The sequence below is a fragment of the Strix uralensis genome, chromosome Z (genome assembly GCF_047716275.1).
Source record: "Strix uralensis isolate ZFMK-TIS-50842 chromosome Z, bStrUra1, whole genome shotgun sequence".
Taxonomy (NCBI): Eukaryota; Metazoa; Chordata; class Aves; order Strigiformes; family Strigidae; genus Strix; species Strix uralensis.
This window is the reverse complement of record NC_134012.1, coordinates 82343331-82358087: the sequence shown is the minus strand read 5'-3', so window position 1 is coordinate 82358087 and position 14757 is coordinate 82343331. Positions and strand designations below refer to the sequence as shown.

General features: G+C 41.6%; 1 protein-coding gene across 1 annotated transcript in view; it reads right to left on the bottom strand.

The window, feature by feature from the left end:
* Positions 1–5684: 5684 nt before the first annotated feature.
* The window catches only part of LOC141937907 (chondroitin sulfate proteoglycan 4-like), a 47550-nt gene continuing 38477 nt past the window's right edge, over positions 5685–14757 (bottom strand). The window contains exons 9-10 of the mRNA XM_074856213.1: positions 11915–12098; positions 5685–11415 (exon numbers count right to left, since the gene is read on the bottom strand). Of these exons, the coding sequence (XP_074712314.1) occupies positions 9362–11415; positions 11915–12098 (2238 nt within the window). The 3' untranslated portion in view covers positions 5685–9361. The remainder of the gene's footprint in view (positions 11416–11914; positions 12099–14757) is intronic.

The following is a 14757-nucleotide window of genomic DNA, read 5'->3' as shown; positions in this document are numbered from 1 at the left end:
TTAGGTATCTGAAAAAGGTTTTCATACTAGCTAGTGAAACATGCCTGGAGCTGCCTGAGTCAACCAGAAGGAAGGAACAAGGTCTGGATCATGAAAGGGAGGTTGGTTCCCAGCTGCAGGCCAGGCTGCAGCCAGAGCCAGTCTCCACTCAGCACAGTCTCCCAGCACTCCTCTGTCAGCAACTCAGGTAACAGCTAAACCAGCTCAGCTGTTTTCCCCAGAAAGCCCAGAAGGTTCACCTGTAGGGGAACATATTTTTCACTTGCTCTTTTCACACAGTAATGGAAAGGGCAGAGCACTCACCTGACTTACCACAGTGTTGACCCTACTTCTCTGGAGAACACACTAAATGAAGGTTTAGTCTCTATGTTCTTGTTCACTTGGTATTTTTGCAAAGAGCACCTATAGGTCACAGATTTGGGCTCTCTCCTGGGAGTGGAGGGGGACACCCTTCTCAAGTCAGAGGGGAACATGTTTAAACCTGGATTTCCCCAATATTATATGAATGCCCAACCACCATCCCTACTTGCCACCAACTGTTTCCCAGAGAGTGTAGGGTTTGCAAACACAGTGTCAAGGAAACGTAGTTTAGTTTATTAACCCAGACAAGGTGTAGGCTAGAGCCAGATCATTTTCTACCCTGAACTGCCAGCCCTAAACTCCCTACTCCATCACTGAGGAGAGTGTAATTCCAAGGCAAGCCCAAAGAATGGCCAGTCTGATTTCGGCATCTCCCAATCAAACCAGGCACTGCCAGGACTGTGGCTACTGGAAGTCTTGAAGGTTTTGCAAATGCTGATGTATGTCATCAACTAAACAGGTGCGCTGATACCCAGGTCCTTGTGATTTACCTTGGAGTGAAAAAGCTCATGAGATGTTCTTTTTTCTCAGTTGCTATGGCCAACACACTGGATTTCACACACTGAGCAACGTCCTGGTGCCAATAGTGTTTGCTCCCATTACACTCCCTCTGAGAGATCCCTCTGAGCTAGGTTTGAAGGAGCAAATAGCACAGAGAAGTCACATTCAACCAGCCAGGTTACAAATCCACTGTGTCTGCATTTCCAACACTGTTATTTTCATAGGATGTAGGAGTCCTGTGTGTCTGCCCCGAAAGCAAGAGAGGCCATGCCATTTCCTGTGCCTGGGGAACCTTCAAAGGCAGATTGCAGAGACTTTGACTCAGGCATCTCCTTCCCTCCAAATCACATGTTTGTGTGGAAGCTATTAGTCATGTGGTTGTCCATTCTAGCATGGGACAAAAAGTTGAGGTCAGTGGACTACTTTGTAAATATAAATGTCTCCTAATAGGAAAATGACAACTTCTGTTGCCCTACGGAAACTGTAAACAAGAAAATAAAATACATTCTTGAGATGCTTGCTAGATCCACCTTTGGTATTTCTTAAGCACATGCTGTCCATGTAACCAGTTGGATGATTTCCCTGTACAGCATCCAAAACACATTTCCAGCTACAGCTGCTCTTCACTTGCTAGACAAAGACAGTCATGGTCTCAGTGGACTCTGCACTGGCCACACAAACAACTAGCCTCATTACTTTTGCTGCCTTTTTTTTTTTTTATATCAAAAGCTAAGAAAGAAACAGGTCCATGTCTCACATCATCAGAGAAGAGTATGAAGGTAGGGCAAAATATATTTTGCTATTTATTTTAAACTATTTTACAGAGTTACCCATATGTAGCAGGGTTGGTTTGTTTTTTCCCAAAGCAATAAAAGTTGGAGAAGCTGCCAACAGCAGCCATGCTATTCCTTGAAACACACTTATCAGTTCCAAGAGCTCTCGAGTTACAAAGACTTTCAACCATTTGAAGTACTAGAAATTTTCTGTTTCAAAATCCATGTACTGGAATGGCTTCTCATTGAACTTTCCCATAAACTAAAGAAACACATATTGGTGACTTGTGACCAGCAAGCATTAAACCATGTAACAGTTCCATATCAGAGACAAGTAAATCTCCTAGCGAGTCAGACTTTGTTTAAAGAAAATTACATCCACAGCTGACAATGGCATAAACTGTCACTGAAGTAACAGGCAAAGCTGGGTTCAGGTATGTACACCCATCCTGTATAGATTGTAGCTCTAACATCTGGGAGGTGATGCACTGTTTACAACTAAACTATTACAATTTCTCCTGGCAGAGGCTCTGATTTATATATGTGCTTATATATTGTTGTTCCAGATCTGTGTTTCTCAAAAAAGAAAGGGTTTTTTTTTTAAAAAAAAAAAAAGGAAGTTAAAACTCACGTCCAGGTTTCTTAGCAAAGTACTGCCCTCTGCTCACAGCTGCCAGCTGAGAATTTCCCAGCAGGGTGCAAGTGGGGAATCTGTGAACCAGAGCAGAGCTCCGCTACCCAACAGTCCCTGCAAGCAAATCCTTCTGCAGCTGCGCTCATCAAGACACAAGAGAGGACCTCTTCCTGATGGCTGAAGCAGTGCAGAGAGGCCAGGCAGAGTGAAGGCTCTCGCTCTTTGTCTGTGAAACAGCCTGTTATGACAGGAAATAGGCTGCCAAAGTGACCAAGGTCTGCCAAGCACAGCAAGTGCCACAGCTGAGCTGGGTGTTGGGGAAACAAGGAGCTGCTTCCCAAGCTGTGGCATCACTGAGGGGCATCATGAACCCACTGTTTTTGAAACTTTCAGGCTTTCTGGGGAGCCAGTGAAATTGAAATGGGTATAATGTGTCTTGAAGTGTAACTTGTGGGTTTGGATTAGAGTAGGCCACAACACAGATCAGTGCTGACCAACCATTACCATCCCGTTGGCTCTTGAGTGGCACACATAGAAGTACTGGGCTTCTGAGGGCAGATCCCATACTCAGAACTAAGGACCACCAAAGAGACATCTCAGAATCCCAGAAATTAGCACAACAGGGAAGGCTAAATGAACCTCAGTCCTACAACCAGGAACAAAGTCATTTAGGGAAGGAAAATGGGCATCTTGTCTCACTGATGGTTATACTGTGGCATTCCTAGCAGCATAAAGGACCTGGGATGAACAACACAGATTGACTATGAGACACTATGAAGTAGGCAATTGTTTTTCTAGCTGATTCGTCTCACTTCTGCTTACTTCTACACCTGGTCTACTCAGCTCTAGAGCTGCTCTTCAAAAGTATTTTGTGCAGCCATGTGTAAATGAGATCAGCCCTCAAGCTACTTTCATTTCTTTCAAGGACTAAGCTCAGGTCCATCTTTATCTGCATTAGTTAGCTCAGTGCTCAAAATCAACACCTCCATTGCCTTACTTATAAATACCTTTCAGTGTCTGCAGATAACTAGATTTACCATTAATCATTAATTGAGATTACAATCAGCCAAAACTTCAGGCAAGTTCACCCTGTTCCCTTCTGCACTTTGACCAAGACACTAGGAACACTGCAGCTCTATTCTTAAGGCAATATTCATGCCAATAGGCTTTAATATCTGAGTTACACACTAGGCAATGTGGCTCGGCCAGACTGGGCAATGGTTATATAAGGAAGGATTTTAATGTTCTGATCTGATGCATCCCCACAACTGGACTTCTTGACAGGCAGCCACCTTTGTAAGCCGACATTCAAATTGTTCATGCCATAGGAGATTTACTTCTACTAGATCTGCTGCCAGCTGCAGAGGGAAGCGGAAGAAAAAGCAAACCGAGGGTCTAAGTCTTGCCTCCACCCCTCCCAAGCACGACTCTCCCCTCTAATGGGAACAAAACTCATCATCTTGATTCTTGCTTTCCCCTTTCTCTGACAGTGAGGTGAGCTCCCCAAGCAGTGTGGTGGATCATAGCCTGCTTCCCAGTGGCACAGCCCAGAACGTCACCTCTGCCTTTCAAACAAGCCCATGAGTCTGCTTCCAAATGACCTTCCCTTGTTTTTAGAAACTCCATCTAACCCCAGAGAACTTGTCTCTGTCCCATCCTCCTACCTTCCCCTGCCTCTCTAACCAACCTCTTCCTCAGCACCCCCTGCCAGCAAAGCAGCTTCCCTGGTGGCTTTGCATGTCTCAGACCAGCTTCCTATGTGTCTCTCCTTATGTCCTCAATTTCATTTACATGTACTCAAGTATGTACTTAATGTGAAATGTGAGCTTTTGATTCCTCCAATTATTTTTTATTCTCTCAAGAATTTCCTCATCAATGTGCTTTCATGCACCGTACATAAAAGTTGCTATGCAAGATGAAGTTGTACAATGTATTAGCTGGAGCAAATCACTGTGACCAGTCACATGCTATAAATTGCACATATTTATTCTGATCTATTGCCTGTGTTCTTGAAGGAAGTTCTGATGCTTGGCACCATCCCATAGCAATCCTCAATCTGCTCAGTCTTCATTTTCCCCAAATCATTTATGAGACCTGATGCCCCTTTCACTGTGATGCCACGCAAAGGTTTTGCAGTTATAAACTCAGTCTGTGAACTTCATATTTAAGTAGTGCTTACCAGCACATACAAAACATTACCACAAAAATAACCAAGCAGCAAGACTGGAAATGAGGAAACGATCACATAAAGCAAGCATTTCACCACAGAGTCTCCCTACAAGCAGATGTGAAACTATGCATTTCACTAGTTGCAATGAAAGTACATTTTGTTCTGCGACTGTGTTTGGGATATGCAAGCTCTGGCAGGAATTATTTAGCTTGAAACGAGTGAAGATAAATTAATAGAGTTTCCATTGAATATGCCAGGACAATTATTTTCAGCTTGTTCAAAAATATTCACAGAATGTACTTCAACATAACATCACAAGGACTTGAAAAAAATAGTGCAAGCAGGATGGAGGTCTGTAGCTCAGGTCACCTAAGCATGTTCACTGCTGAATTTGGCCTTGCAGGTATTAACAGGCTACTGCAGCAAAAGTTGTAGCTGGCCCTTACTACTATTTTAATAAAAGGAAAAACATGAGCAAGGTTTATGACCATTTCTGTCCTATTTTCTTTTCTTTCTGAACCAACATTTTCTGAGTTGTAGGAGGGCTAGGGGAGGGGGCACATGACCCTGTGACTGAGTGCCACTACTGCTGACACCGATTTCTGTGCTCAGGATGCTGAGTCATGGCATGGAGGAAGCTGCTCCCCTGGGCCACCAGCATTTCTAACGCCTCAAGAAAAAAGTTTCTTATCTCAAGTTACAGGAACAACTACAAACCAGTAAGTTCTGATTAACAAAAAATCAAATTCAGGTCAAACAATGCATTTGGTGTGAGTCTGGAGTGACTGTATTTTTGATTGAGAATAAAAGATAATCTGTCAAACTTTAGAGATGAAAAAATATCAAAGATTTTTTAATGACAAAATAGCACTAATGTATTAACATTTAAGAATTTGGTATTTTAAAATCGTTCAAGCATGTGTAGTTAAATAACAGAAAAACTTACTGAAATGAACCCAGTGCAGTCCTGTTTGAGCAAGTTCAAACCAATGCATTTATTTTGGTGTTAGATTCATGCAAGTGCTGAACACGGCCAGGCAGGTGCATGAGACATCCCTCCTTTTCCAGCCATATGCATTATGTTAGAGGCACAACACTGGGCACAGCACAATCTCAACACATGAGCAATTAAAAAAATAAACATCAGAAAACTTGGAAGAATGATGTTACTGGCAATGGGATCCTCTTGTGATTCTGCACGATCACAGTACTTCACAGGTCTTTAAAGAAAGCCCCAAAACGTGTGTGGATTATAAACAAAACAGTTTATTGATTTTTATATGTTTTCAAAGCATTTTAATGCTGCAGTTTAGAACTCCATTTGGCAAGAAAGGGAATCCTTCTTAAACCTAAATAAAACACACAACTTCAAGTGAAACAATGAAAAAATTCAAACCTGATCCTGACCATAAACTATGTATGTTCCTCAAATTACAAAAAGGATCCCTAAGTACAAAATGTTTTTTCTTGGGGACTTTCTAATTGATTGTTATTTAGGAAACTCAGGGTGATCTCATCCCAGCAAGCTTTTACCATCTCAAAGCTGGACTTCCAGCTAAGCCAGTGACCTCTGCTCATCCAGAGTTAACTCCTCTCACCTATATTAAATATCTATGTAAGAACCAGATGAACTGTCCCCTGCCACAGACTATCTGTACTGTCAGAAAGAAGGAAAGCTTACATTAATGCAAACAGACTTTTTTTTTTTTACTGGGAATTCAGGGCAGGATATTAAAGTAAAATCCATATGTTGTTACAAGTTACAATATTACCTCTGCATTTTTTATGAAACCCAGTAATCACTGATACAATACACTTATACCCATATAAAGTCCTCATCAAAATATTCCACGATATGGCAGGCATGCTTGGTTATCTCACAGTAGCATCAACTGAGGGAGAAAACTGAATGCTGGCACACTTCACTTATGAATTAGGCATTTAAGCTGGTTTTGCTTAAAAAAAAGTAAACCAAAACCAAAATAAACAAAAAAACCTCTCAATGCTTTAAAAATTGAACCCAATGCTCAAAATGCCTGATCTACTTGAAATGAACATCTGTTGTCAGCCAAAAGCATTCTGGAAACACAGAACAAGAGTTCAGCCCGTTATGCTGAAGCCAAAAAAGCCAGCACAAATTCTACCACCTTTTCTGTACTTTTCATGTATGATTTCTTGCTCAGAGCATGCAAACGCTGAAACTCAAGAATGCCCATTCAATTGTGGAGCTCTAATTGCATTACTGTTTCTTTGACTCAGTTGCTATTATGTCATGGTCTCAATTTTTACCATCACCAGCACTACAGCAGCTGTATGTTCCATCTCCACTGAACACTGAGCACAACTTTGGGCACACCTGCCTTTACAACAATACGTTTAGCAAAATCTCAATAAGCACACATTTCACTTCCATATTTCTGTCCAGCCTGTCACGGGTCCACAGTGTGGATTTTGTCACCAAACCAGACTCCAGAAGCTTTCAGCCCTGCACAATTTTGGTACCAAATTGGAGGCATGTTGCTTGGTCTCCCAGTAGGTATTGGAGTATGATGCCTCTTCTGCTGTTGACAGAACATCTCAGTGGTAGGGAAATGTGAGACATGCTTCTTTAAGTGTCAGGAAAACATTGGAATTATAATTCTTTAGTTCTCCTTGGAGTGAGGCCTTGAAGGAGGTGTAAAGGGATCAGGTTCCTGCTACCAGCTAGAGGCATCGGAGGCAGGCTGTAGCTGACAGCTGGGATCCAGAGGAAGCTGCTGTCTGCGTGGTGTTAGTAGAAGAGGTCTCAGGAAATGGCAAGAAACATATAGCTGCACCTCCACAATGGGTGCTGGGGTGTCCCTGCGATGGCTGGCAGCATCACCTCTCTGGCTGAGAGTTTCTAAAAGCAGTCGCAAAGATTTTCTCTGGAAAAGCAGAAAAGGGCTATAATGCAGGTCTGCAGCGGTCCACCTGGGACACCTGAACACCCTGACCTTTTACACTGACCACACTGCTTGAATTCAGACCTGCTCATGCTGCCGTCATGGAAAAATGGTAATGACAGAGAAATAAAAACTGTGTATCAGGGTTCAAATATATTTTAGTTTAAGCATATAAAGGGTGCATATCTTTAGTCCCTAGTGCTCCACCAACTTGACCAGCTGAAGATGTGGCTTGCATACTTTCCACTGACATGGACTAGTCTCCTTGACATGGGCTCTGAAAAAGGCATTGCTTCAAAATGCACCAAAATCACGGCTGACCGTGGCAGAGGTGGTAAAGATGAAACAGACTGCCCCCACTGCTCCTGTGTTTAGTTCCCAGAACACAGCAGTAAGCGGAGGCTTAGTCTGGCCCTCTTCACGGGTGAAAATTTTCCATAAGTGAAATATATAAATGACAGAAACACAGGTAATCATCAAAAACAAAAAAACCATCCAAAGCACTGTGAAATGAATAGCACCAAGGAGGTTGAGGCCCATACATCCATTCTATAAAAGCAAAAACTGCAGTATGTAGGCTCAATCAAAAATTATATTCCAGTGTTAACTGTGCCATGCTGAGGCTGCATCCTGACACTGAGCACAGTGTTTCTCCAGAGAAGGGAACTGGAAGCTTTAACAATGCAAAAGTATGAAAATAGACGAGAAGTTCAGTGGTTAGTAAGAGACTGGTTATGATCACAGCACTATTCCCTTGAAGTCAGTTTGTTCTCTGAAGTCAACAAGAATATTGCTGTTGTCCTCAGTGGAAGAAAGACTGGACCTTAACCGGAGACTGCACATCACTATTGAGCTTGGTTTTTCAAAAATACAAAAATCCCTTTGCAGGAAAATTATTGTACATTTTACCAGCAGGACAAACTTAGAGTAGGTAGTACTTGTCACAGTGTGTAAGCCACGTGTGTTCAGAGTTCTGGGAGATGAAGGGTAAATTGTGAAACTTCAGAAGAGGATAAGTACTTCCTCCCAGGACTATTTCTGTCAGTAGCTCCACAACACAGGATAGTATGCAGCAGAAGACTTGATTCTACTGCCATGTGCTTGAACGCCCAGACTTCAGAGAGTTCTGCTTGCTTTACTGAAGGCAGAGTTTAGCCCTTTGTCAGGCGCAGGAAATAGGCACTTCCAGACATGACCTAAGCCTAAAGATAATTCAGCAGACAGGCTGGCTGGCAGATACACAGTTTTTTGCCATGTGGATTAGAGGTCATGGATGCATTTTAGCAGTCTGCAGACATTAAAGGCTAGAGTTCAGTATCAAATGAGGAAAAAGAAAAACAAAACAAACATCTTACAGTAAGAGTATTTTACCAAAATCCTTATATACTGTCACTGCTGTACTACTGTTGCTGAGCTGAATTCTAGATTTCCAGTTCAGTGACCTGGATGAACACCTGTCAAAATAATCACAGCTTTGCTTTTTTAGTACTGGCCTCTTAACAGCCTTGGGGTCAAAATGACATTATTGAGATTAGCACCTTGGCAATTACTTAGAGAAGAAGATGGAAGTTCTTCAAACAGAAGCGACAGTTCAGGAAAGAATACAAGACCTTTATAGCAAACTTGGTTCTACAAAACAAGTAACTATATTAGAAATATATAATCCATAACAGAACATTCTATTTTACCCCTGTCATGGGAAACAAAAAATATTGCACACACAGGGTGCAATCAAGATCTATAGGGCCAAATTTTGCACTGAATTAAGTGGGAATTTTGCTGAAGTACCAACTTGAAATCTTGTTTTAAGGTCAGCATAATTGGTAAGATTTTTTTATTATTATTATTTATTATTTTTATTTCACAGGTATTTGGATTTCACCTAACAAACATCATTTGACTTATAATAAATAAGTGTAATAAAGAACAAATTATATGTCAACAATGTATACTCTCTTTTCCATACCACATCAATTAGCATGACCAAATCTGGCCGTAACTACACCCAGTATTGATTGCGCTTCAAAGTTGGGTTTGTTTTTCGACAATACTGGATCATTTCAGGATCAAGGTTTAACCAGCTGTTTTGCAGAGACCGTTCTACGGTTGGAGAAGCAACTGCAGGAAGCAGCTGCTCATGTCTTACTGTTATGAGTGTTGAGGGTGCACTTCTCTCAGCCCCCTTCAGGAGAGGAGTCACTGTAACACTGGGTACAGTCAAGCTCCGTTCGAGACATCGATCTGGACTACTGAGGACTGTATCTGTTTGACTTCTGACGAGCATTTTTGTCTTCTCTTTCTTCTGACACATTAGCATAACGCACACAGAAATAACAGCAACAATGAGTAGCACAGACACCAGGACCAGGGGTATAATGATGTACCAAGGGTTGCTGTTTTCACCTGCCTGCTCTCTGGGACTCCTGGCATTAACCTGGTTTGTGGTCTTAGTCCTCACAGATCCACTTGTTCCCATTGCCAGATTTAGCAACGGACCTTCCTCATGTATATTTCCCCAGTGATTCTGCCCTGGCCACATGGTTGATTCAGTCTTCCGTGGTGCTACTACACGCTCTTCATTCTCAGAGGAGGCTGGTGCCTTGTCCTTTGAGGTAGTGTGAAACTTTAAAGTGGTCATGCTGATTATGGAAGGCACTTCAGTTGTAAAACCCTGCACAAGTGGAGGACTGTATGGCACAATGGAATACTGAAAACAGCCGACAGCAGGCTGCACAGCATCTGCCCTGAGTATAAAAGTGAATGAGTCATTTAACAGATCAATGCCTGTCATATTCGTATTTATGTCTAGAAGCACCACACCATTATCAATGTCAGCCTGGGTGAATGTCTGAATATCTTCAAACACTGCATCATTCACAAACTTCTTCTTTACAATCCTTCCATGAGATGGGGGCACTATCACTTCAAATCTAGGATTACTATTTGTCAAATTAGCTAGCTCAGAAGCATCCAGGTCACTGCTTCTGAATTTATAAGCTGCTTGATTTGAAATCTGCATGTCAGCTACAACTTGTAATAAAGGCTTCACTGTGATGTTCAGCACTTGTCCTGTTAGATTGCCTTCTGCAGTGAAAAGCATAAACTCCAGCACTTCTCTGGACGCAGTGAGATTTGTCAGGTGGTAAGACAGGCTTCCTGAGTACAAATCTGCCTGCTCAAATTTAGTAACCTGCTCATTTCCAATCATCAGGTGCCCATATTTGAGCGGCTGAGTTATTTCATACATGATATTAGTGCTCTTTCCATTTGTGACAGCTGAAAGCTGCATGTTAGTAATAGTGACAGATGTCTGGCCCTGTGGAAGTGCAACATTGGTAAGGTTGACCATGACAAGCGTGATTGGTATGACTTCAAGACTGAAGAGTTTGTATAAAGGGCGATGTTTACCATCAGTGACACTGAAATAAAACACCCCAGAAGATGAACTTCCATCCTGTACAAACCAAACTTCACCACTGTCGACATCAGCTTGTGTGAAGTCCTTTATAGAGACACTGAGATTGCTTCTCATTGCTAAATAACCATTATTGGGGTTGCTAACAATGGTGTATTTGAGCTCATCTGGGGCATTATCTAGGTCTTCAACTTTCAGATTCTCTGACCCCAGCACTGACACATCTCCCTGCAAGACTTTCAAGTGCAGCCTTTTAGTCTTCAATTCTGGAGCCTGGTCATTCACAGGAACAACAGTGATATTAAACATCTCCTCTAAAACTTCACTATGGGGCTTTGTTGCAGACTTGCTCTTTAGGTTTAACCAAACAGCAAAAGTGAAATTGTCATTAAGTGATTCAGAATTATCATGTATGTACACAATTCCAAATTTATTCAGTATGTATTGGGAGAAGTTAGGTTTTTCTTTGGTAATGTTTCTTTCTCCAACAACAATCGTGCCATGCTGGGGTAAAGATACAACTTGATACCAGACTTCATACATGGAGCGCTGTACCTCAGGTAGCTTAATCAATAGATTTGAAGCATCTAAATTTGTTTTGTTGATTAATACTCTACCTCCTTCCTGGACTATGGCACCTAGCAGAAAGGAAAACAGAATCTCAGAAATCGACTATTTTAAAGTTGCAATGTTTCAGAAATTAGATATCAAACACTGATAATGCTCAGAAAAGCTTCTCCATCATAGTATCTTTGATTTCCATGTGTCATGGCTAAAAATATATCACCACTATTTTTAAAATACCATCACATATCAGAGACAAAATTTTCTATTGACGCATACATTAAGATTAAAGAAATATCAGTATCTCAAAGCTTCTGATCATGTTTTCACCTACCATTACAGCAAACTGGAAAACACCCATTAGAGCACTAGGAAGGATCGAACACAAGTAATCTCATTTTTAAAGATGCAATCATGCAGTTTTCCAAGCTACTATCTACACTACACTCTGTGACAAAAGTATTCAGGTCATTTGTTACTGAAGAGAAAGTAGCCTTCATTTTTTCAAATTTGTTCATTGGAATCCTGACAGATCCAAAATAATCTGGAGGCCAAACAGTACAGCATCTTTACCTGTATTTGCCAGAAGACGACTGTTCCCATCATGCCTGATAATTTCATACGAAATGACAATATGGAACACCTGGAGGTCCAGAACTGATGGTGGAGAGGAGACAGTAAACGTGAAGAAATCTTCTGCACTCCAGCCAGCTGACTCAGCATGTAAGTGCTCATACATGATCACACCTTCATCCACCTGTTTTGGGTAAAGAAAAGCCATAGGTATAAGAGAAGAATAATTTTAAACACAGAAGTGTAAGGAGAGAAAAAAAAATCTTAAGAACTTTGTTCAAGAGAGGCCTTTGTACAATGTATATAGAATCACAGAATCATTTAGGCTGGAAAAGACCTTTAAGATCATCAAGCTCAATTGTTAACCTAATACTGCCAAGTCCACCACTAAACCATGTCCCTAAGCACCACATCTACACGTCTTTTAAATACCCCCAGGGATGGTGACTCAACTACTACCCTGGGCAGCCTGTTCCTGTGCTTGATAACCTCTCAGCAAAGAAATCTTTCCTAATATCCAATCTAAACCTCCCCTGGTGCAACTTGAGGCCATTTCCTCTCCTCCTATCACTTGTTACTTGGGAGAAGAGACCGACACCCACCTCACTACAACCTCCTTTCAGGTAATTGTAGAGAGCAATAAGGTCTCCCCTCAGCCTCCTTTTCCCCAGGCTAAACAACCCCAGTTCCCTGGGCTGCTCCTCACAGGACTTGTTCTCTAGACCCTTCTCCAGCTTCGTTGCTCTGCTTTGGACACACTCCAGCACCTCAATGTCTTTCTTGTAGTGAGGGGCCCAAAATCGAACACAGTACTGGAGGTGCGGCCTCATCAGTGCTGAGTACAGGGGTAAGATCACTTCCTTAGTCCTGCTGGCCACAGTGTTTCTGATACAAGCCAGGATGCTGTTGGCCTTCTTGGCCAGCTGGGCACACTGCTGGCTCATATTCAGCTGGCTGCCAACCAACACCCCCAGGTCCTTTTCCACCAGGCAGCTTTCCAGCCACTCCTCCCCAAGCCTGTAGCGTTGCATGGTGTTGTTGTGACCCAAGTTCAGTACTCAGCACTCAGCCTTGTTGAACCTCATACAACTGGCCTCGGTTCATCGATCCAGTCTGTACAGAACTTATATTGAGATTATCTTGCATTTCTTTCTCTTAAGATGAACTCTGTGTTGCCAGACAAGCTTACCTGAAGGTAGGTGAAATGTTACCAGGCATGAATGCTTATTAAAGGCCTTATGTGAAGAAGAGAGATATAAAACATTGAGATACTTGTCTCAAACTAGCAATGGTAATGGTGAGCAGGAGTTCAGATGGACTGTATCTTTAGTGAATTGGAACATCACATGTCTAGGGTTTTTTCTTTATAAGGATACCAGCGGGGCTGGACTCATTGTCCTGAAAAAGCATATGAAAGATGGAAGGCTTGAAAAGGACTTTGATGCAGGCGTTTCTTGGTGAAGAGGAAAAGACACTTGGTAAGAGACTACAGAATCTGAAAGGAGGTGCAATGACCATTGAAATAGACTCTCACTTATAATCGAAGAGCTGATGGGATTATTTAGTGGAAATTTTCTACATCACAGCAAGAAGGGAATTCCTAAGAGACAGGAAGGAACCTGGCTTGTCCTATACCTGCCTTCACTGACCTTGCAGATCATCATATGCAAAAGAATCCCACCATGAGGATTTAAGCTTCAAAGCACTGCAAATTACTGCAGTAAATCTTCAGATAAACACATATTTATACAAGATACAGCCATTTATCTCTTCAAGCCCCAAAGCAAAAGGCAATATTTTCAGACTAGGATTGTCATCAGCTGGAACTACACCCAAACTTTAAGATCAGTATCATAACTCATTGAAACTGTAATAGGATTCCTAATAACCACAAGACTAGAACACTTACTAAATCTCATCCAGGAGATTCAGTGTCTCATCTGCTTGATTAATTCATTCACTGACCTGAAGAGAAGACAGCTATACCTATTAAATCCTTGACAGCTTCCCAGTCAACTACTGTCCTGGTTTGCATGTGTTAGTTTATAACTGCCAGCGAGATCCCTGTCTGAGATGGTGATGGTTCTAAGTTTACTCTTTGTAACATACTCTACACAGCTTGAAAACATCCTGAAGGAACTCATTAGCACAGGTTCCTATCACATATGGTTGAAAGGTGTGAAAACAAAAAAGTCCCTGCTGCTATCACAGATGAAGCAATTTAGCTGTGAATCTGAGCTGTGACTGCAGAGAGAGCCAATACTGAAATTACTGCAACACCCCCCACTGAGATCGCTAGGGAAACAGGGCTTTCAGGGTTGGTTTTCTCAGCAGCCTCAAAACCATCCCATCTTACTGTCTAAAATATTCAGACTGATGTAATAAAATCCTATATGCACATCTCCATGTTTATGCTTTTCCTATAATGATTTAATTCTTAATGGCTATTATAGGACAAAGCAAACAAAACTGATATTGAAAGGATATTTTGGTTCAGGATGATTTTCCAAAGCATGTTTCTAGGACTTCAAGTTGGAGAAAGCAAATTTTGTAACAAGAACGGGCACAATATGCATCCTTTAAATTCAGCAGTGTTTAGTATCAAACTTAATAGGGTTGTTTCTTTTTCAATTGTAAGCCCATGCTAATATCTGAGCTAAGAAGAGAATGGAATTGGTGAGAATTTCTGTGCTCACCTCTGTAATGACATTAAATATAATGAAACTGTAGCTTGATGAAAGATGAAAATAATTCTAAGATACCGTGGAAAATACTGGCAGAGAAAAAAAAAAAGTCAAAAAATACTGTGTCATTCAAGTGTGTTTAATGGGCAACTAATTTTG